This window comes from Geotrypetes seraphini, chromosome 6, assembly GCF_902459505.1.
Source record: "Geotrypetes seraphini chromosome 6, aGeoSer1.1, whole genome shotgun sequence".
Lineage (NCBI taxonomy): Eukaryota > Metazoa > Chordata > Amphibia > Gymnophiona > Dermophiidae > Geotrypetes > Geotrypetes seraphini.
The window spans coordinates 46,746,396-46,767,669 of NC_047089.1; the positions used below are offsets into that span (position 1 = coordinate 46,746,396).

General features: G+C 41.6%; 2 protein-coding genes and 1 non-coding gene across 4 annotated transcripts in view; 2 read left to right on the forward strand and 1 right to left on the reverse strand.

Moving 5' to 3' along the window:
* Window positions 1-4,861, reverse strand: part of LOC117362100 (ubiquitin carboxyl-terminal hydrolase 12-B) — a 121,764-nt gene extending 116,903 nt beyond the window's left edge. Inside the window, exon 1 of one of the 2 annotated variants that reach the window (XM_033947913.1) lies at window positions 4,675-4,861. In XM_033947913.1, the coding sequence (XP_033803804.1) occupies window positions 4,675-4,722 (48 nt within the window). In that variant the 5' untranslated portion in view covers window positions 4,723-4,861. Of the gene's footprint in view, window positions 1-3,740; window positions 3,870-4,674 lie in introns of those variants that run through there. The other variant, XM_033947914.1, reaches the window with a different exon arrangement.
* Window positions 4,862-9,410: 4,549 nt separating this feature from the next.
* Window positions 9,411-20,412, forward strand: RPL21 (ribosomal protein L21). The gene is made up of 6 exons (XM_033949926.1): window positions 9,411-9,488; window positions 11,388-11,469; window positions 14,025-14,086; window positions 16,809-16,921; window positions 19,521-19,671; window positions 20,282-20,412. The coding sequence occupies exons 2-6, from the start codon at window positions 11,403-11,405 to the stop codon at window positions 20,369-20,371; spliced, it is 483 nt and encodes a 160-aa protein (XP_033805817.1). The 5' UTR covers window positions 9,411-9,488; window positions 11,388-11,402; the 3' UTR covers window positions 20,372-20,412.
* Window positions 16,973-17,106, forward strand: LOC117363232. The gene has a single exon (XR_004540006.1). It is a non-coding gene; the product is annotated as a small nucleolar RNA SNORA27 (small nucleolar RNA).
* Window positions 20,413-21,274: the final 862 nt, after the last annotated feature.

Here is a 21,274-nt window from a genome sequence, read left to right on the forward strand (position 1 = left end):
AGGTTCTTTAGCAAAAGCAGCATGTTTCTTATTAATGCTGAATGCAACCTGGAATTGTGCTACTTTTCAGATCCTACTGGGAACTTGTGAAGTGGGACTGGCTACTGTTGGAAAACAGGATACAAAGCTTGAAGAAATTTTGGGAGGCCTTCTAACTAAAGTGTGTTCGATTTTGCACTTAACAAGCTGTATCACAGGAAACTAATGCACAGCAAGTGTAAAATCTAACACAGCACCCAATAGGGGCATTCCCTGTGTTTTCCATTGCAGGTTATGCATTACCCACACACAATATATGCTCATAGTTAATGTGGAAGCACTTAGTACCTCCTACTTACTCAGTAAGTGGTCAAATGTTAACTTTAGTCATCAGTTAATGTGCTGCATTTACTGTGTGCTAACTGCCAAATACCTTCTACACCCACGCCATACCTCCTGACACAAAAATCATGATTTACTGCGTGCTAATTGCAAAAATACCACCAAGACCCTTAGGACCAGATTCTGTTTAGGGCGCCCAAAATGAGGTGTCTACTGCATGTCAATCACACTTAGGCGCCCATTACAGAATCGTGCTTAGCGGCGCCTAACTTAAAAACTTAAGCATCCGTAATACAGGTCAGGGTTTTAAAGGCCCACATGATAGGTGCCTAAGTCCTTCAGAGAATCTCGCTTTGCGGCGCCTAAGTCTTTCTCCACCCCTAAAACAGGCCTACTTTCGTGTTAGGCGTCGCTAGGCGCCATGCGATAGGTGCCTATCTTTTGTGGAATTGCACCTAAGAGGATAGGCGCTTATCTCCCCATTCATTTTTATTTTTTTTCAATTAGGAGCTTATTAAAGCTCATAATTGAAGCCAATTTACTAATTAATCCACCCTTTAACAAAGCCGCGCTAGTGGCTGCCGCTGCAGTAACTGCCCGAAGCCCATAGAGATTTAAAGGGCTTCGGGGCTTTTGCCGCGTGGCTTTGTAATGGGGGGGGGGGGTAATAAGTTAGGTGCTTAACTTTAGGTGCCTTTTATAGAATTTTCTCCTTAATGCAACTTGCGCTGGTGGTTACCTCACAGTGAATCACATGTTAAGTGTTTTAACAGTTTACTAAAGTAACATTTCTTTTCTTAACAGCAAAATAAAAATTTCTGTATTCATGTAAGAACTGAAAATGATTATAAAATTTTTGTCAGCACCACAGGTAATACAATCTTTTTACCTTGCAATTAACTACCCACTCCTTGTGACTCTGGGCAAGTCACTTAATTCCTCCATTGCCCCAGGTACATTAGACAGAGTGTGAGGCCACTGGGACAGATAGGGGAAAAATGCTTGAGTACCTGAATGTAAACCACTTAGAGGGGCATAATCGAAAGGGAAGTCTAAGTCCATTTACGTCCATCTCACAAGTCGTCCAAAGTTAAAAAGAGCCTAAGACACATTTTTGAAATATACGTCCAACTTTTTTTGACTTTCGAAAATCGTCTAATTATACGTCCTGCCCTGTTGGACGTGGGATTGGTCTGCAAAGTGATGGACTGAACACTCAGATATGCCACCTAAATAGTGGGGTACCTTACAAGGCACTGCTGTGAACTTCACAAAAAGGGTGCCATGGCTTCTCCTCACTACAGCTCCCTTATAGGTGATGGTAAGCCCCCCAAACCACCTCCAGAATCCCCTACACCCACTTATCTACCACCCCAATAGCTCTTATGGCTGCAGGAGCCACTTATATGCCAGTAAAAAATGGTTTTGGGGTATATAGGAGAGTGCACATGTTTAAGTATCAATGCAGTGATTACAGGGGCTTATGGGCATGGGTCCTCATCTCTAAGGGTCCCTAATCCACCCCCAAGATGACTTCAACTGCCTCTGGGCTGGACGACTAGGCTTTCCTATGCCAGGTGATGATGGTCTGGAGGCTGAAATTTAAAGTTGTAAATAAAATTTTTATGGGGGTGGTGATCACTGGGGTAGTGTGTGGGGGGTCTGTGTTATGTGTTTTCAGTGCTTATCTAGTGAGTTTAGGTGGGTGTTTGTGACTTAGACCATGTTTTATATGGTCTAAGTCACAACGTCCAAATTCCGTCTAGGTTCTGTTGATAAACTTTCGGTTATACATGCTGTATGACTAAGTCTAAGCCAGCCCACATCCGGCCCAACTCCCGCCCTCGACACACCTCCCGAAACGCCCCATTTAGACCAGGAGCTGCAGCCACCTTCACCACGGCAGCAGGGAGCCACGGAGGGGGAGGTGCAGGGTTCTGGCCTGGCCCACCCCGTCCCCCAAGGTCCTTCCCTTCTCCAAACCCAGTGCCCACACTTACCCCACGCAACTTTGGCCAGCTCAGGTGGGGGCAGGGCAGAATGCAGCTGGGAGCCAGAGAGCCATCCCGCTCCTCACTTGGGCAGCTGCACAAAGGCAACAGAAAGTGAAGTGCTGCAGCTCCCCAGAAGCAGCAACTCAGCCGCCGGCTCTCCCTCCTAGTCCAGAGCTCATCATGTAGGCAGTAAGCTCAGCACAGGCACACATTGGTTCAGCTGCAGCACAATGGGCCAATCACAAATGACCTTAGAACTCTGAGTTCGTTTGTGATTGGCCCATTGTGCTGCTGAACCAATGTGTGCCTGTGCTGAGCTTACTGCCTATGTAATGAGCTCCATGCTTACGTGACACGCTGCTGATTCATCGGAACTCGGAGCTCAGCATAGCGCCAGACCGGAAATAAGGTAGGCCTCGAGTCGGGAAGAGAAGAACCCCAGTTCCATCCCCGTGGGAGTCCCGTGGACCTTGGAGGGGTCCTCGCGGGAGTCCCGTGGGCCTGGGAGGGATCCTTGCGGGATTCCCGTGATCCCCGTTCCCGTGCAGACATCTAGCCTAGACACAGAAAATACAATGCAGCCAATAGGAATTGATGGGTTCTGTTGCATTTGCTGCATGGAAATTGATATCACAGCTTTATAAAATAAGCCTTAAGTTTATTATTGCATTCCCTAAGAAAAATAAGGCTACAGGTATCTGCGTGCAATTGGGTGAACACAGGACTAAACAACCTGTCATAAAAACGTGGAAACAGCTGGAACAAGCTCTCATCACCTCTCACTTAGACTACTGCAATGCACTTCTCTCAGGTCTTCCACTCAACCATCTCTCTCCCCTTCAATTCATTCAAAATGCTGCTGCACAACTCATATTCTGCAAGAGCTGCCATGCTCACATTACCCCTCTCATCACTTCATTGGCTCCCCATCTGTTTCCGAACAGTTCAAATTCCTCTTACTGACTTACAAGTGCATTCACTCGGTACCTTTCCTCACTTGCCTCCCCATATGCTACCCCTCTTGAATTCCATTCATCGAGTAAGTCCCTCTTATCTGTACCCTTCTCCTCTACCCCAACTCCAAACGCTGTCTTTTCTCTCTTGCCAGGAACAGGCTGCCAGAGCCAATACATCATGCTCTAACTCTAGCAGTATTCAAATCCAAGCTAAAAGCCCAACTTTTTTGAAGCTGTTTTCAACTCTTAACTCTGGACTAGAGAATGACACGGTGGCTGTTACCCGTAGCTAGCCACGGGTACCCCACTGAACAGTGGTGGTGGTGGTGGGGAAGTGCTCACTACGGGCACGAGGACAAGTCCATCCACTGCCCCGTGAACAGTGAATGGACTTGTCCCCACAGTTAAGGGAGGGAATGTGCGCAGCCCCCTCCCTCCTACTTAACGAATCTATCTCCCTCCCCCTTACCTTCGCAGTGCGTTAGTAAAGTAAGTTGCTGAAGCTGGCCGAGCCTGCCTGCATGCAGTTGCATCTGTGTGGGCAGAAGCTTCTCCTCTGACGCAACTTCCGGTTCCGGGCAGTGACAGGGACATAATTTTTCCTGTGTCCTGTTACTCCCCATCCCTCTACCCTCCCTTTATCATTGTAATTAAAACTTCCCTATCCCCCAAAACCTCTTGTTTCCAATCAGTCTTACCTTGTTATAGTATTAGGTTTACCCTTTTTTTATTTTATTGCACCTAAATCAAAAATTATATTAGACCTTTCTAATTTCTAACATTGTAAACCGTCCAGATAGTTGGTATATCAAGCCATGAATAAACTTGAAACTACTCTGGACATCCAAATACTTATACCCATACTATCATTCCTTGTGCTAGAAACTCCCCAACCATGAGATGTCCTGTCTTCTGAGTAGGGGCCATCTATTGAATGTTAAATGTACAAGAAGCTGCGTACAGGAATCGTCTATTGAATGTTGCATACACCTTTCAGCGCTATAGAAATGATAAGTAGTAATGGTAGTAAGTATAGTGTTAATCTCAGTTTTGCTGGAAAATCATCTGCAACCTTAAAGTGCAACGCGATTTGCTGATTCCACATTCTAAGTCTCCGTTCACAACAGCTCCGGATTGCATCAATAATGCATTACACCAACCCCATTATTACACTTCGTTTGCTATGCCCAGGTCAAATTACTGCAATCAGCCTGCAAAGAACGGTTCCTGCAGCCCAGCCCGGGAGGGCAGACAGAAAAGCAGGAGATCGGAGGCTGGGCAGTACTAGGCCTTACTGCACTAGGGACTGAACTGGGAGGAAGCGAGAGCAGCCCGGAGCCGCAGCCCCCGAGCCCTTCCCGGCTCGAGCCTCTCCCTCGCCCCAGAGTCGCCGCTGCACTTACCATGGTACAAATAGAAGCGATTCTGGAGACTGTCATTAGGATTTCCATCCGCCCAACGCCATCTTCCACCCAATCACAGCGAAGGAAGAAGAGAGCAGAGCCGCACGCACGCTCTCACTCACCGACAGGCGAACTGCGCAGGTGCAACTCACACTTTTTCCTGGGTCCTACGGCAGTACGTGCTTCCCCCAGGTCCTAAAGCACAATGAACTTATTGGTGATGTTTACTCCTGTAGAGACCCAAGAGTTCCTCAAATTCCCAGAAACTCTTAATAACTAGTTTCAAGAGGAAAACTTTTGGCCTCGTCCTGGTTTAGAAGTACTGTATGTATAGACCTCTCCTCACAGAGACAAATATGCTCCCTGAAGCGACTGAAGTGGTATTTTGTCGTCTAATTAGGTGGTGTATCAAATCCAAGGTGATCAGTCATGGCACTTCCCCAAATACCCGTCAAAAATGATAATTAAAACCCTACTTCCATTCATAGATATCAGTGCTGATGCTGAAAAGAGCAGGTGAGCAATGCAACCACCAAATCAAAATTGCAAAATTGTGAAGTTATGGCCACATCATTCTGGGTACCTTGCTATTATTCTCACACACAGGGAGTCTGTCAGGAATTCAGGTATCCAAAAATGGGGATGTGTAGGGAAGCTTCAAATATTATTGTAAGTAAGAGATTAGTAAAAATAATCGTAATATAAAGAGAAAAGACTAATCTCATAAAATAATTTTTCTTAATATGTGAACTCTGTTATATGTCCTGTGACATTCCCATGCACTGAGAAATGTGTAATCTGGTTGATCAAAAGCTCCTATAACCAAATCCACTGCCCAATCACTGTGCAAGGAATAATTTTATAACTTTTCATAAAGATTCATTTATTTATTATTTCAGTAATAGTGTAGAAAAAAACTAGGACTTAGCTTCTAAGAAGTGTTAATGACCTCTAAGCTATACTTGACAGCAGCACATTAAAAAAAACACACATGCTTTTGTAAGTGGTGCTTTACCTCTGTAAGGATAAAATATGTGCAGAAAGGTTCATGTAATGATTTACTGAGCTTCCTTTAGTTAAGATCTTCCAGAGTGCTATGTGATCCAAACCCCCCAGAGTGATAAAGACACAAACTCCTATAAATTAGAAACCCATACCCAGAAGTGTAGAGCATCACCTAGGATTCAAAGAATGCCAGGAACAAAAGTGATCATGGAGATGTACCCTTGATTGTAGGGCTTCCCAATGCCATTGAGAAGGGGCAAGGGATAAAATTCCCCCAGGCCTGGCTTCTGAGGGGGAGCCCGGTGCCAACAGCTCGTGAGATCCAGCATATTCCCCTCCCTTCCAATTGCGCCCCTCCTCCTCTACTTGTCTGGAGTCATTGAATGGCAGGCAGCAGCAATTGAGAAAGACTGTTCTGCCAGCCACAGGTGAAATTTTCTTCCTGCCGTGTCCCACCTCCTGTAAAATATAATGTCTGCATTTGTCTACTAAACTGTAAATAAATCTTTCTTTTTACCTCATACTTCATTGTGCCTGTGTGAATTATTTATTTGTTTCTTTCCAGGAGGTGGCTGTATTATTACTGGAGTTACTATCACTTATTTTCTTCTTACTTGCTTACAACCTTCATGAAGTTCTGACATGGGTAAGGCCAATGAAAAATCTTCAAATGTAAAGATTCCCCCCCCCCTTTTACTCTGACTATTCTTATGAAATATGTTGCACTTTTGCTATTTGTATTTTGTACTTCGCTGATTGTCCAGCTCTCTTCGGTGTAAATTGCCTAGAAATCATCTGATTGTGGCGGTATAGAATAAAGTTATGTTATGTATTATGTAATGCTCATAGGAATTTGTAAAGGATTTCAATCACCTGGCTCTTTTGTAAACAAAAAAGCAACTAGCAAGGAAAAAATACTCCCCAGAATAGCACTTGGTAGGTAGCTCTTCAATGAAGGCAGGGAAATAACACTCCAAATGAAGATTAGACTTGTTCATGCCCTCATTTTCTCAGTAGTCAATTACAGATGCAAAAGCTGGACAATACGGAAACAAGACATAAGAAAAGAAAGACTCTTTTGAGCTTTGGTGTAGTAGAAGGATTTTATGCATGCTGTGGATCGCCTTTAAGGATTAACAAATCCATTATGGAAAAGATCAAACTGGCTATGTCACTTGAAGTCCAAATGATGAAGTTACGATTGTCATATTTTGGTCACACTGTCAGAAGATAGAGATCACTGAAGAAGGACATCATGTTTGGGAAGATTGATGGAACCAGGCAAATAAGGTGACCTGCAGATGGCTGGACACATTGAAAACAACCATGGGGATGATGCTGGAGGACCTTATTGGACTAGCACAAAACCAATTTCTTTTTAGACCTGTAATTCATCAAGTCGCTAAGACTTGAACATGAGTTGATGGCACCTAACAACTTAGTTACTATACAACACTGGCTTTTGAGAGAGATGTAGACTAGTAAGGATGGATGTCTTAAACTATGGTCCCCTATGTGAGAAAATATTTGGTGGCTCTCCTTCAGCTCATTTGGATCCAAAGGGCCCCAGCTGAAAAATTAGTGAAGACCACTGATCAAGAGACTTTACATAAAATAAAAGCAAAGTGGTAATTTGCAAAATTAAGGAAGTTGACATTTCCAGATTGCTTAGATTAGTGTCCCACAAACTTTTCAGCCAGTGGCACACTAAACCCCGTGTCCCAGCTGGATGTCAATGCAATGATGTTACATGCATGTATGACATCATCACATCAATGCCACTTCGGTGGGGGATCCTGGAGCAGGAGAGTTGCCAGCGAGGAGGAGTCGTTGTTGCCAGCTGACTGCCTACAGGATGTGCCTCCGCCGCGAGAACATGCCCTAAAAGCAGTCAGCCGGCACCTCTCCTCCTTACCGGTGTCTCGTTGGGGCACACCTGGAATCTGCTGCTGCGGCACAGTTTGCGATACAGGCAGTCCCCAGGTTAAGAACGAGTTACATTTTTAAAGCTGTCCTTAAGTCGGATTGTATGTAACTCAAAACTTGTAGATTTTAAGATTCTTGCTGCTTACCTCTGCTCCCAGCTGACAAAATAGCCAACTGTCCTTACCAATGTTCCCTCTAAGGTACAGCATGCACAACCACACACTGTTCTTAAAGTGGCCATACATCATTCCTGAATCTGCTACAGGAGAAGTGTAGGAGTCTATGCCACTGGAAATAGTGCTCAGCAAAATGTAATGAAGCCACGACCGCATTCTTAAGTATGATTCGTACTTAAGTCAGGTGTCTGTAAATCGGGGGCTGGCTATAATTTCAATATTCTGGTGTAGGGTACTGTTACCATATTTTAAGAAGAAAAAACCTGGCCACATGGCCCAAAATTCTACCTCCATTGCCACCCAGTTCTGCCTCCAACACCACCCCATTCCAACCCCAGCAAGCCTTATCTCTTCTTCTCCGACCTTTGTGTCTGGAAGGCTTTGAGCATGTGCAGATGTGTGTGATGTCATCCTCACATGCTCAGAAACCCCTCAGATGCAGCTGGAACTCATCAGGGTAAACCAAACCCCAGACAAACTGCCAGGTTTTGCAAAGACCGTCCAGGCACCTGGACAGTCCTAAAAAAAAAAAAAAAAAAAAGGACATTTCCAGGTTTTCCTGGATGTCTGCTAACTCTGGGCTCCTTTTATCAAGCCGTGCTAGTGGTTTAACACACGTAATAGCGTGCGCTAAACTGCCGGACGTGCTTGAGCAGGCAGTAGTTTTTGGCCAGCGCGAGGATTAACGCGTGATGAAAAGTTGCACGCGTTAAACCTACTAGCGCGGCTTGATAAAAAGAGCCCTCTATTGTGGTGGCTTGGATTTCCAATGGAAGCCAATTAATAAATGATTCCAATCTGCCCCACCAACTTAAAATATAAAGACCACTTTGATAGAATCACTATTTCTGAGATGGCTTCAGGAAGGTACAGCCTAACAATATAGCAAGGTATTTAATAAAGGATAATTGGGTTTTGAAGGAGAAGTTTGACAGATATAAGATCGTGGGTCTTTTTTATGAAGGAATATAGATATTCAATTTTTTACCAATTTATTTTATAAATAGAAATGGAAAAAAGTTTAATTTGGAGGAATAATTTAAAGATCAACTACATAAAGGGAAATTTAAAGGCATAAATAATTACCTATAGTGAAACAAGTTATCAGTGGATTTTTTTTGATGGCTACTATGGTTAGAGTTTTTACATGATTAGATAGTACAGTAAAGAGGAAAGGGGACATCCTTGCTTTGTCCCTCTGGACGCGAAGAAAGAAGAGCATTGATTATTAACGAATATTAGGACAAAGATATAGCATTTTCACCATTTAAATGAATTTCTGTCCCAAACTATGAAGAACTATTTCCTAGATCTCCCCCAGAACACAATAAAAACGTCTAATCTCACGCCACTTCAAATGACCCTCCCTCTCCACGGCAATATCTACGCTCCTCTATGACGTCATTCCGCCTCCCTTGCATGCGCGTAGACGCTCTTAGGACCCCCTCCTCCCCCATCGAGGCTGTCGTTTCAATCGCCAGCTCGCATCCGAAACTTAAAGAGAGACTATGTTATGAAGGTATCTGTCAGTACCTATTCTCAATTCCTGTCTGTGGATGATAAACGGTTGTATGCTTTTCCCCTTCTCTTGGTCTCGAAGTCGTTTTCGAGTTTTACAGTCAGGCACCCAGTTAGCCAGTCCTTTACTTCCCAAGTAAGGTCGGGTGGGGGCTTGCGTGCTTCCTTTTCGCAGGGACCCGCCATCTTGTAAGTAAGGTGCTGGTAAAATCGGCTCCGTGTAAAGGGGTAATTAATCGAAAATACACTGTACGTTCTACTTTAATATAGGAGGGAGCCGGGGTGGATGCGGGGGTTACCTTGTAATGTTGGAACCCGGGGTGGAGACAGCTGTAGGGAAGGCAGTTGTGTGTTACTTTTAAGGGGGTCAAACAACGTGGCCTGGGGAAAGAAGAGAGGGAGTCCCAGCGCGATTGTTCCGAGTCGCAGCCTTTGTGCCTCTATAACCAGGCATTTTGCATTGGTCCCTTGCCCCCCCCCCCCCCCGGTTGCTCAAACATCCCTGGGACATATCCTTGCTGTCTAGAGGTACCAAGGGAGCCTCAGGGAGGAGGAGGATAACAGGAATTGCTTGGGTGGTATAGGGGAGACTGCAGGGATTCGGGTATGTGGAATCCTTTCTGGGGGTTCAAACTGGGAGAACCCCCAGAACTACCAGGGATTTTTGTGGGGGGGGGGGTGGGCTAGTCACGTGCCCATGTGCTGTAAGTGGGACATTTTATTTTTGCTCATCAGCAGCAAATGGGCATGTATTTACCTCTGCGGTGTGTGCTAGTTGTTTTCTGAAAGCACACACTTAACATGGTGATAATTTGCGTACCATTAGTTTACTGTATTGAGGAGCATTTAGCTTGAATAAGTCATGTACTAAGCCATCAGTGCATGGCTCTGTGCAAGCTTTTTGCATGGACCCCGTAACAGTAATGGATCTTGCTGCTAAGTCAGGGTGAATGGAATATATAATCTGTTTTTCAAAGTTATTGTTAAAGCTTACATAGTAACATAGTAAATGATGGCAGATAAAGACCTGAGGTCTATCCAGTCTCCCATTCTGTGCAATGAGGCACATTTTTCATATGCTTGATGTGATCCCACCTTGGTTGCTGGCAGGTATCCTTGGCTCCCTGCCACATCCACTCTGATTAGATCTTTTCCTTCGTGCTGCAGTCTATTTGAATGCCATGGCCTGATCTCTTTACTAGCTGTGCTATTCAGATCTGTTAGCCTTCTAGCTGCCACTCCAACACTTCAAAGGCACCACTGCCTACCTGTAGCTCTTCGGGCTTCTTGTTGCTCAGGGTCATTAGCACCAATCATATCAGTTTCACAGCAGGCACTCAAAGGAGGAGCAGTCATTCTTTAGATGCTGGTACTTCAGATAAGTTGACTTATTTTGATTGGAAGTTTAGTGACTTAGCCAGTGTAACAAAATTTAAATTCTATGTTCACAATCAATAATTTTGGCACGGGCTCAAATGAGAGCATTATATGGTGATGTGCCACACCTAGAATTACTTGATGAAAGAAAATTGAGTTATCGCCTTGAGGTCCTATTGCCATTGGGTCTGTTTTGGGTGAAAACATCTGAAGATATTTTCTATATTTATAAATTTTACAAATGATATTGCACATTGGACTTCTTTTTTGTTTGGGTTTTACAGCGGTCCAATATTGGGGTCTATAGATAGTGTGTATGCTTTACCAATCTCTATCTGATGGAACTTGGGCTCTCTAGCAACTTTGTCATTCAAATGTGTTACTGCTGTTGAAGTCCAGTGGCCCTGTTCAACTTGCCTGGCATTTCTCCATTGGTGGAGTTCTCCGGTTGAGCCCTGCCTGTACAGACTATCACATGATCCACAACAAACTATACAAAAATCACAGGACTATCTCTTTGATATAACTTATTATTGGGTCAGTCCTAACCCTAAGTGAAGCATATAAAGCCTTCTGGTTGTTTGTGCCATCATGACATGCTGAACATTCTTCAAAACTATGCATCGTGTTTCCATGTAACCTTGTAAAGATCAGAAAATAACCTTGATCAATTTTAAGAATTAGTAATACATTTTTTTTGTAAATTTTTAGTAGTAAGTCGCCAGCATGACGAACACTAAGGGAAAGCGGAGAGGAACACGTTATATGTTCTCCAGACCCTTTCGCAAACATGGTAAGTGCCACTTTAATATGGTTTTGTATCTCTTGGGATTCTTAAAAGGACAGCTCTAAAGTTCTTTATACAAGACTGAGTGTCACAATGATGATGATAATTTTTAAAAAGCCTGCTAGTAACTTATTTTTTGGTTGCTAGTTGGTTCTTGCAGCAGGAGTACTGTATATACTCGAATATAAACCAATATTTTTGGACCAAAACAATGGCCCAAAAATGGGGGTCTTAGCTTATATTCAGGTCATCACTCACCCGCCCCCTCTTGGACTTGTTGCAGGTCTTCACCGGGCCTGCCGTGTGGCCTGGTGGGGTTGGCCAAAATAGGAGGGATCCTTCCATTCTCCTGCCCGGCCAGCTCTGCCAATTTTTTTTTTTTACATCTCCCGCATCCTCCTGCATACCTTTTTGAATCACTGGTGGTCCAGCAGTGTACTGGGCAGGAATGAGATTTATATACTCCTGCTCTGCACTGAGCCCCTCCCTGAATGGCAGCCTTGAGTTCTCGTGGCCCAGCGGTGTACCAGGCATGAGCGACCTTTCCTCACTCCTGCCCGGCGCTAAGCTGCTCGCTGAATGGCTTCCCTGAGTTCTCATGAGACTCAGCAGCCATGAGTCTGATGTTGACTGCTCCTGGGTCTCTGGGAAGGTACTGGAGGGCACCTCAGAGGAGGGATACCTTAGTTTTCCCTCAGAATCCTTCCCTTCCCCATGAAAGGAGAAAATTGCCTCTGTAGAAGCTATCCCATTTTCATTTTATCAGGGAGATGTGTTAGTCCATCTCATTTGAATTGAAGATTTGAGGAAGAGCCTAGGGCAGGGGTGGGCAACTCTGGTCCTCGAGGGCCAGAATCCAATTGGGTTTTCAGGATTTCCCCAATGAATATGCATTGAAAGCAGTGCATGCAAATAGATCTCATGTATATTCATTGGGTAAATCCTGAAAACCCTATTGGATTCCGGCCCTTGAGGACTGGAGTTGCCCAAGTCTGGGCTAGGGCCAAGTCAGACATCCTTCAGTTGGATCCTCCTCTATAGGAAGCTTTGATGGTGCCAATGCACAGAATCCTCAAGCTGGTACAGATGAAGCAGTGAGAGGACCCAGGGATCTACTCCCCCTCCCCCCATACAGCCATTGAACAAAAATAATAGAGTCCAGAAGGCTCTGTGATTCCAGAAGCTTCAGCTTCCTCATCATTCCTTGGTGGTTGAAACCACTTCCAAAAGAGCTAAGAGTTCCAAGAATTGCTCCTTATTGCCCCTGGGGAGGGAGGCCTGAATCTTGGAGCTTTTGGGGAAAAATTATATCAGAATAATACTATGTCTCCTGTATAGTATTTTGCAAGCACTTGTGGAACATTGTGTGTAGTGTGGCAAAGTTTGCAGATGTTTTCTCTCAGGGAAAAGGCAGAAAAGCTCTCTCAGCTAGTAGCTAAAGAGGAGGCATATAGAAAGGTGCACTGTCTGGGAGATGATCTTTTTGGTGACAAGGTGGAAGACATAGGAGACTTTATTAAGAAATGTTCTGAAACCATTGTCACTGTCCCAGCCTACTTCTGGCTCAGTCTCCACATACAGGAGGTATTCTGGCAGAGGGCAATGGAGTACCCTACTCCTCAATGTATAGTTATTCTCTCTCTTAATCTACCCAAAATAACCAGGGTTCTCATTCCCACCCAAGGTAGCAGAGGGCCCAGAAGCTCCAGCTAGCTAGCTAGCTTCCCAGTCAGAACAGGGAATAAACAGTTCCTGTAGCTATCTCAGAAGACCTTTCAGAGGAAGAGTGAATTTTTCCCCAAGTATGGTGGCTTCTTTGAACCTTGGAGCAGTGGATTCTTAGTCTGGACAGGCTACATGCTGCAATTGGAACATGCTCCTCCAGATTGCCCACCAAAAGCATTGAAATCTCTCGACACCAGGAGTGTGTGATTTTAAAATTGATCATAATTCTATTTATGTTTTAAAAATGTTCTTATCTAGTGGTGGTTTGTGGTTGTTACTGGGTCAAAGCCAAATAGAGCAGCTATTCTTGCATTAAAGACAGAGTGACGGGGGGGGGTGTAGGAATAAAAGGGTATTGTAGCTGGAGAGAGGAGACAGGCTAGGAAGGGAAAGAACATCTGTAAAGAAGAAGATGATAGGGGAAGAGGCTGAATTTTGGAAAGAAAAGGAAAATAAGTGAAAGTGGATGAGGGATGTAAAATGCAACATTAACAAGTATGAACAGAAGAAACAATAGACAAAATTAAAATTTCTGTAACTAAATATTTTTGTTATTGCCAAAGTTTCTACCTTTCTCATAGATTATAGTAGTCTCCATAGACTATCTGCCTCTTTTACGAAGCCGTGCTAGCGGCTGCTCTGTGCTAATGGCCCCGAAGCCCATAGAGATTTAAAGGGCTTCGGGACCATTGCCGTGCGGCTTTGTAAAAGAGGCCGTATATCTAAAGTGAAGAACAAGTTGTTTTAAACGTGTGAATATTATCCATTGTAAATAAACCTGTTTCTCAGTAACAGATTTACATGCAATTCAGTGGTGTTGGATTTTTTCATTATAGGAGTTGTTGCACTGTCAACCTACATGCGTATCTACAAGAAAGGTGATATTGTGGACATCAAGGTACTTTCAAATTTACAGCTTCATATTGTAATACCAAATACTGCTGGATCTTATATAAAACGCTTGCTTACTCTGGGAGCCTAAAAACACTGGGGTTTCCAACAAGTGATATTTTTCAACAATCGCGTACAAGACTACATTTTCTGGCTTTTTGTGTGTCTGTGGGAAGGGGGTACTTTTATGTGTATAAATTTTAGGCAAAAACTTTCAGAAATACCGTGTCAGCTGGGTAGTGTCCAGCATTGCATATTGGACATTTCTCTTGTTTCTGAATAATTAGAATACTTGGGAAGGTTTGGTTTGTTTTTAAGACATGACGTTTTAAGAGTTGACTCTTTTTAGCAGAGGCTGCTGTCAACCTGAGCAAACTTTGCATGTCAAGCACAGAAGGGTTTCTCTTTCTCTTCTTGGAGCGGTCTGCTTCTCCTTGTGATCTTAGGCAAGTCACTTAACCCTCCATTGCTTCAGATACAAAATTAGATTGAGCCCTCCAGTGACAGGGAAATACTAGTTTATCTGAATATAACTCACCTTGAGCTACTACTGAAAAGGGTGTGAGCAAAATCCAAATAAATGTAGTTATCCAGTCTCTGCATTCAAGGTTTGTGCTTGCCTATGTGAATTAGATTTTTAGATTTGGATAGTGATTTTAGTAACAACATTTTAACCTGTTCTTACTTATGGTGAAGTTATAAAATTAGATGCTTGGCTTTTGCAAGTAATCTAAATCCTGAGCTTATTAGCTGGTGTATTAGAGCATATATTCTTGACAGTGTTGGAGCTCGGTGATGATTTTTCTCTTATCATTGTTTCATAGATTTAAAATTAGTAAATTTTACAAGCATTGAGAGTAGACCGGAATGGTCAAATCTGTAGATCCATTTTTATTAATGCAAAAAGGAAGAATTTTAATTTTTGCTCAACCCTAGTAAATAGTCTTTCAGACTATTTATCTTGTACTGGGTTGTTTTGGTTTTTTTTGGCATAAATTTTAGAATTTAAGATTTGTGATTTTGGTACAAGTTCTTTAAAAATTTGCATATGGTGAAATGGTTATTTTATGTAACTTATGTTGAACGAGAGCAACAGTGCTACGTAACAGGCATTTGGCGATGCAGATCTCCCATAAGAGCCATAGAAGACACGTGTTACTTCTGGGCTACAATGCCAAATAAAGGGCTACTGTTTACCTTTTATTTATTTTTCTGTTTCCACTATTGATTCTGTGTGAAGTTTTAAGTGTTAAAATGGTGACATAGTGGATAGAACATTTGGGAAGCACAGATACAGGGGATTCTGACTGGCCAGGTTGGGGGGGGGGCTGATGTAATTGGGCAGTTCATACTTTAAAAAAAAAATCCATTTATATAAGAAGCAGATTCTGAGGTTCAAGATGGTCCTTAGTTTCTAGGTGCCGGTAGGAATTGAGGGACCTGTGTTTTTAACAGGTACAAATCAGCATAGTGAGGGCAAACCACCTAACACTTAGGCCAGACTTGGGTTACAAAGAGGGATATTAACTCTTTTGTCTAACTGAGAAACATCCCTTGTAAAAGAGTTCTTTAGGTTGTATAGAAATGTTTTAAATATCAAAAGCAATGTCAGATTTTAAATAGGTCTATTAATAGCTGTTTGTGAGAGGGTTCAGACTAGTTCTCAGCCAATGGAATCAAGAGTTGAATTGGTCAATAAGCAGAAATAGGTGTTGCTCTGGAAGTAATCTATATAAGAAAAGCTGATTATCAGTGAGTGGGAGAACAGAGCAGGCCAAATTTAGGTTTTAACCCCCCCCCCCCCCCTTTGTGTCCCTGCTCTTGAAATTCACTTGTAAGAGACAAGTTCAGTTATTCAGCAGTACTTCTGCTTTATATTTGTGCAGCTGTACAGTAATAACCCTTCAGGCAATAACTACACAATCTTTTTGACTCTAGCTTCAAAGCTTATAGGTTCCCCAGGATCTCCAGAAGACACAGGAGTGTAGAGATCAGAGAATTCCATGCATTTATTGATTTTTGTTATTAATAGCTCATGTTTGTTAGCTTTTTAAAGGAGTTCCCCTGCCCTTGAGACCATCACTTGAAAGAGGTCAAAGTTAGTTCAGCTATTCAACAGTGCAGACACTGAATATATAATACAAAATGGTTCCCTTTCATGCTTCATTCTTTTGGAGGCTTATGTGCAGCCTCGGAAAGCAAAATTGGTAGTGAATCTGGCTAGCACATAGGGGTGACTACATGTATATTTCTGAAATGTTAAGTGAGCTAAAGGCTTGTTACTGCATAACCAATTCAATTCTTTGTGTTGATTTTCATATGCTAAAATGTGATGTCTATGTACAATGGTTTGTCCTCTACCAAACCTCAGGGTGTGTAATTTTGTGCAACAATATGGCTTTCCAGTATGTAATAAAAGAAATGGCAATGCAAGCGTTATTAAATCTTGCTGTATTTCTTTTAGCTGTCATAGGAAAGGAGATTCGGTCACAAACACAATTTGAATTAATGGTCATGGTAGAATTTAGGTCATGGTGATGGAAGCCTAGGCTTGAATACTTTGCCTGTGGCGGTAAAAGGTCATTTGTAGTCTCTCTCTTTTTTTTTTTTTTCTTTCATTCATTTAATAATGTGCCGTTGTGTGATATTGCTACAGTTAACCTAAAATGGGGTGAAATAAAAAGAGCAGCACATAATAATTTTCTTTTTACCATGTTTTTGTTTTCCAGGGTACGGGTACAATTCAAAAAGGCATGCCCCATAAATGTTACCATGGCAAGACTGGTAGGGTCTATAATGTAACACAGCATGCTGTGGGCATCATTGTAAACAAACAGGTTAAGTAAGTGCTGATGAATATTTAACTCGTATGAGCATGATTTAGAGTAAATAGAGATCCCCTGCCACTTTGCCATTTGGTCAGTTTCCATGTCTGTAATGGTCATTCAAGTGGGGGAACAACAATCATCCTTATAAAAACCCAAGCAAATTTTATATTTGACTTGTGTCCTGTCTGGGGAAACAGTTCTGTTATAGAGAAGATCTGGAGACCTTTTAAGAACTTTAATCCTCTCTTCATATAAACAGTACATATGGTGATTGTGTGTTTTGGGAGTGCTGCAAAAAAATATTAAATCAGTTCTGGATTTCAGGGAACACAGTAGTTGAGCATCGGTCCATTTTTTTCACAGCTATTACCGTTTTTTAATAATTCAGGATTTTAGAAGGGTGGCTGACATTAGTTCTGAATGAGTTATAAATTTTACTGCAAAGACATTCTTTGACCTATTCCTTTGGAATTCTCTAAGCACCACAATTGTATTAGATCATGCAGTGTAGGATTGTTGATATGCAGTGTAGTGTGCTGATATGGGCCAATTGAGTCAGTGAATGAGTAGTGATGTCCTTTTCCATAACCTTTTAAATTCTTTATTGCTTTACATTAGATGATGTAGATTTTAAACTGTCCTTTTCATTTGGATGGTGGTAGTGTTCTATAATAAGTAAATTAAATGGTATGTTCTTAAATGATTCTTAATTAAGTATAAATGGTTTTTGATTACCATATATGTTAGGATTATTGTAGCTGTTTTATAGATAGATAGATAATAGGGCTACATTTCTGAAGTAGGCTTTGAAATCTTTAAGGCAGTTTATAGCTATTCTATATGCTGTTTTAGATGTTTAATTTGTCAATTTGTATTTCTTTTCATTACTTTTTGTTCTTTATTTAGATTTGTATTTAGATTTAAATTTGTAATTGTGATTATGTGATCGCACAATTAAAGGTATTTTATTTCTTGTAACCACTACAACTCTTTATGATTGTGGGCAGTGGAGGGTTAAGTGAGTTGCAAGGAACTGCAATTGGGGGAAAATAAATAAAATACCTTTAATTGCAATTAAAATGCAGCCCTGATATATATTTAAAATGTATACCTGTGCTATCGCCATAGGAGATGTGGGTATTCTGTGCAATTTTAGGTGTCAATTAGATTGTAGCAATGGACTTCAAAAGTATTGTGGGTGTGTGGTTTATTAGAATACACAGTTCACGCTCAGACGTGCATGGAAGTAACAACCAACTAAAATGAAGAAAACTAAAATTGCATGCAATCTTTATTTACATCTTGAACTGGAGCTTTAAAATCTCCCATTTTTGCAGTCGCTCAACAAAATCAGGCTGCCCCAGTAGCATTAATTTATAACATGTTGTGGCCCGGCCTATTTTCTTTCTGAATAAAATACTAGTTAAGAGAGCTAGAAGCATTTTTCTGAATTCCTTGTAGTCCATGGAGTATACCAGTCAGGGTGACTGTGACTGTTTGTATTTTCATGGCAATAGTTTGATTTTTTTTTTTTTTTTTTTTTTTTGGGGGGGGGGGGGAGTTGGGCGTGAGAAGGAAGGTGGGTATCCGGGAAGGTATGGGGTATAGATTGGAGAAGTATGTTTCAGCTTGAGGGAGTATAACAGTATAGCTCTCTTTCTTTTGTCATTTTTCCCCTTTGTACTTAGTTTTCTGTAGGAGATTGGGGGGGGGGGGCTAAGTAGACCAGGTTACCCATTCCACAAGGGAGATCTTTTGGCCAGTCTTGGTTTTAAAATTGCATCTCAAAGTAGTGTATTTGTAATCCATGGTTCTATCCATTGAAATCAGTGCTGCAGGGCCCATAATGCACCATGATGAGGTTGGCAGAAATCCAGTACTGCCCCAAAAATTTCACTTATGGAATGGGTAACCTGGTCATCTAGTTGGGGATGGAGGGTTGGAGTCAGAGCAAAGGGGAGTGCTGTGTATGTTATATATTTCATATCTGGGAACAGATGGTGTTTAGAGGTTATGGTTGATTTGCGCTGACCTTTGAAGTCTGTGCTCTTGATAACCTTGCTGTTAATGTTTTCCTATATGTAATGTCTTTTCTTCTAGTTCATTCCTAGTGCTCCAGTATTGGTGGAGGGAGAGTAGAACTGGGGGTTGGGCATTTTTGGAGTTATTCATATTATTTCTGTTAGACTACTTGGACTTATTGTATGTTTGACTTGCATGTTTATTTGTTTTCAGTAAAACAAATTTGACATAAAATACTAGTTAAGATGATAAATATGTTTTAAAAACCCAAAATGCACTAGATTGGAAGCTAGAATACGTTTGGCTAAACTTTCTTCCTACCTACAATTAGTTGAAATAAATACCTTCATTCTTAGCTGTAATAGTGTAGAAGAGAAGTAGAGAAGGATTTTTAATGGCATTTTAAAAATTAATCTAGAAGAAGCACTGATGGGGAAAGGCATTAAAAAATGGTCGGGATCTTTAGTTGTGGAATAGAGTATACTCATTCTATGGAAGCCATGCTGTTGAGTGACAAACTTCTGTTTAGACTATGCTTGTGTCTATGTTAAAAGGTAGTAGGGGTCTCATATTTATTTATTTTTTTCACAGAGGTAAGATTCTTGCAAAGAGAATTAATGTGCGTATTGAGCATATTAAGCACTCAAAGAGCAGGCACAGCTTCCTGAAACGGGTGAAGGAGAATGAGAGAAAGAAAAAAGAGGCTAAGGAAAATGGCACCTGGATTGAGCTGAAACGACAGGTAATGTTTCCTATTCCCTTCAATAGCTAATATTTCAGCTTTTTATCCAAAATGGGACAGGATTGCAAAAAAAATGTATGGTTCTTGGTACAGTGTACATCCTATTATAACCTCAGATTTTTAGAACACTAAAATAAAATGTTATGGTGGCCATTTACTAATGGTTAGTAAACTGTTACTATAAGGGCTACTGGAATGAAACAGGCCCTGGAACACATACCAAGGCATCATTTATTCATAGTTAATACATGCTAGGATGCTATTTGGATTGTGTTAATTAAATATGTTTAAAGCCCATGTAAATTGTGACAGTTTTAAAGTTGAGGTAAAGTTGTATAGGTTAGCAATGCTCAGTGATGAACTTCTCCTAAGATTACTTCACAAGAAGTTAAGATGATTATATTATTTCACCGGTTCTGAGAGCAAAAACAAACCAGTTATAGCATGCAGTAATAAATCTTAATATTTTGATCAATTCAAGTTCATTACTTTGTGCCTTGGGGTTTGAATCACATATATAGCTAGTACATTACAAAAGCCAAGTGGATTTCATTCTGTGTTGATTATTGGATTGTGACTAGCAGATTTTGTCCTTTTCTTTTCTTTGCAGCCTGCAGCTCCCAGAGGAGCCCACTTTGTGAGAACACAGGGTAAAGAGCCAGAACTGCTGGAGCCAATTCCTTATGAGTTTATGGCATAGAGTACATTACAGAATAAAGACAATTGTTACCAGAAAACAAAGCCTGTGGTGGTCTAAATCTAAAATTCATTAGTTTAAAAAATTGATGAGCAGGATTTCTGCTGCCTTTTAATTTAAACATTGATATTGCTTCTTTTAAAAGTGCAAATGAGTACAAATATAAGGAATAAATATATAGAGCAAAAATGCTAATATTGCTTAAATCACTATATTACTTCATGGCCTTGCCTATTGCAATTCCCAGAGTATTTTTTCAACGGTTATCCCGAAAAGTGTTTGCTTTTATCTGGACCATAAACCATATATCTTCATACCTCATTCGCTCTAAAAATTATTGGAGCGAATGAGGTATGAAGATATATGGTTTATAGACCATATATATTGGAGTCAGCGATATATTATTGCCTCTTTCTTTAATATTTAAGCGAGCTGAGTGCCTTCTGTTCTAATTGCTTATATCTGGAGATATAAGCCGCCTCAGTGGGCAATTCTATTTCAAGCAAAGCAGAAGGGAGAGATGGGAGTTCCTAATTTCTTTCTTTATTATCTGGTTGCTTTGATACAAGAAGTGGCAGCATGGTAGGGTATATAGATCGTCCATGGATATATTTAGAGCAAGCCTTTGCCCCAGATATTTCTCTTTGGAGGTTACCATGGTCCCCCATAGCAATATTGTGGGCTCAACTTCGATATTGAAAATCCATTTTTGAGGGTGATCTTGCAAACCTGGTATTCTCTGTGCAAGAAAATGTTTCCAGAGTACAAGTTTTTTTGTCTAGACTTCTATCTCTTTATTGGAGGGCTTTGGTCCGGGAAGCAAGGACCTTGTCCACTTCCAATGGGTTCAGGCAAGGGCTTCGTACAGCCGGGCAGCTTTGGCAGGAGAGGAAGATGCTATCTTTT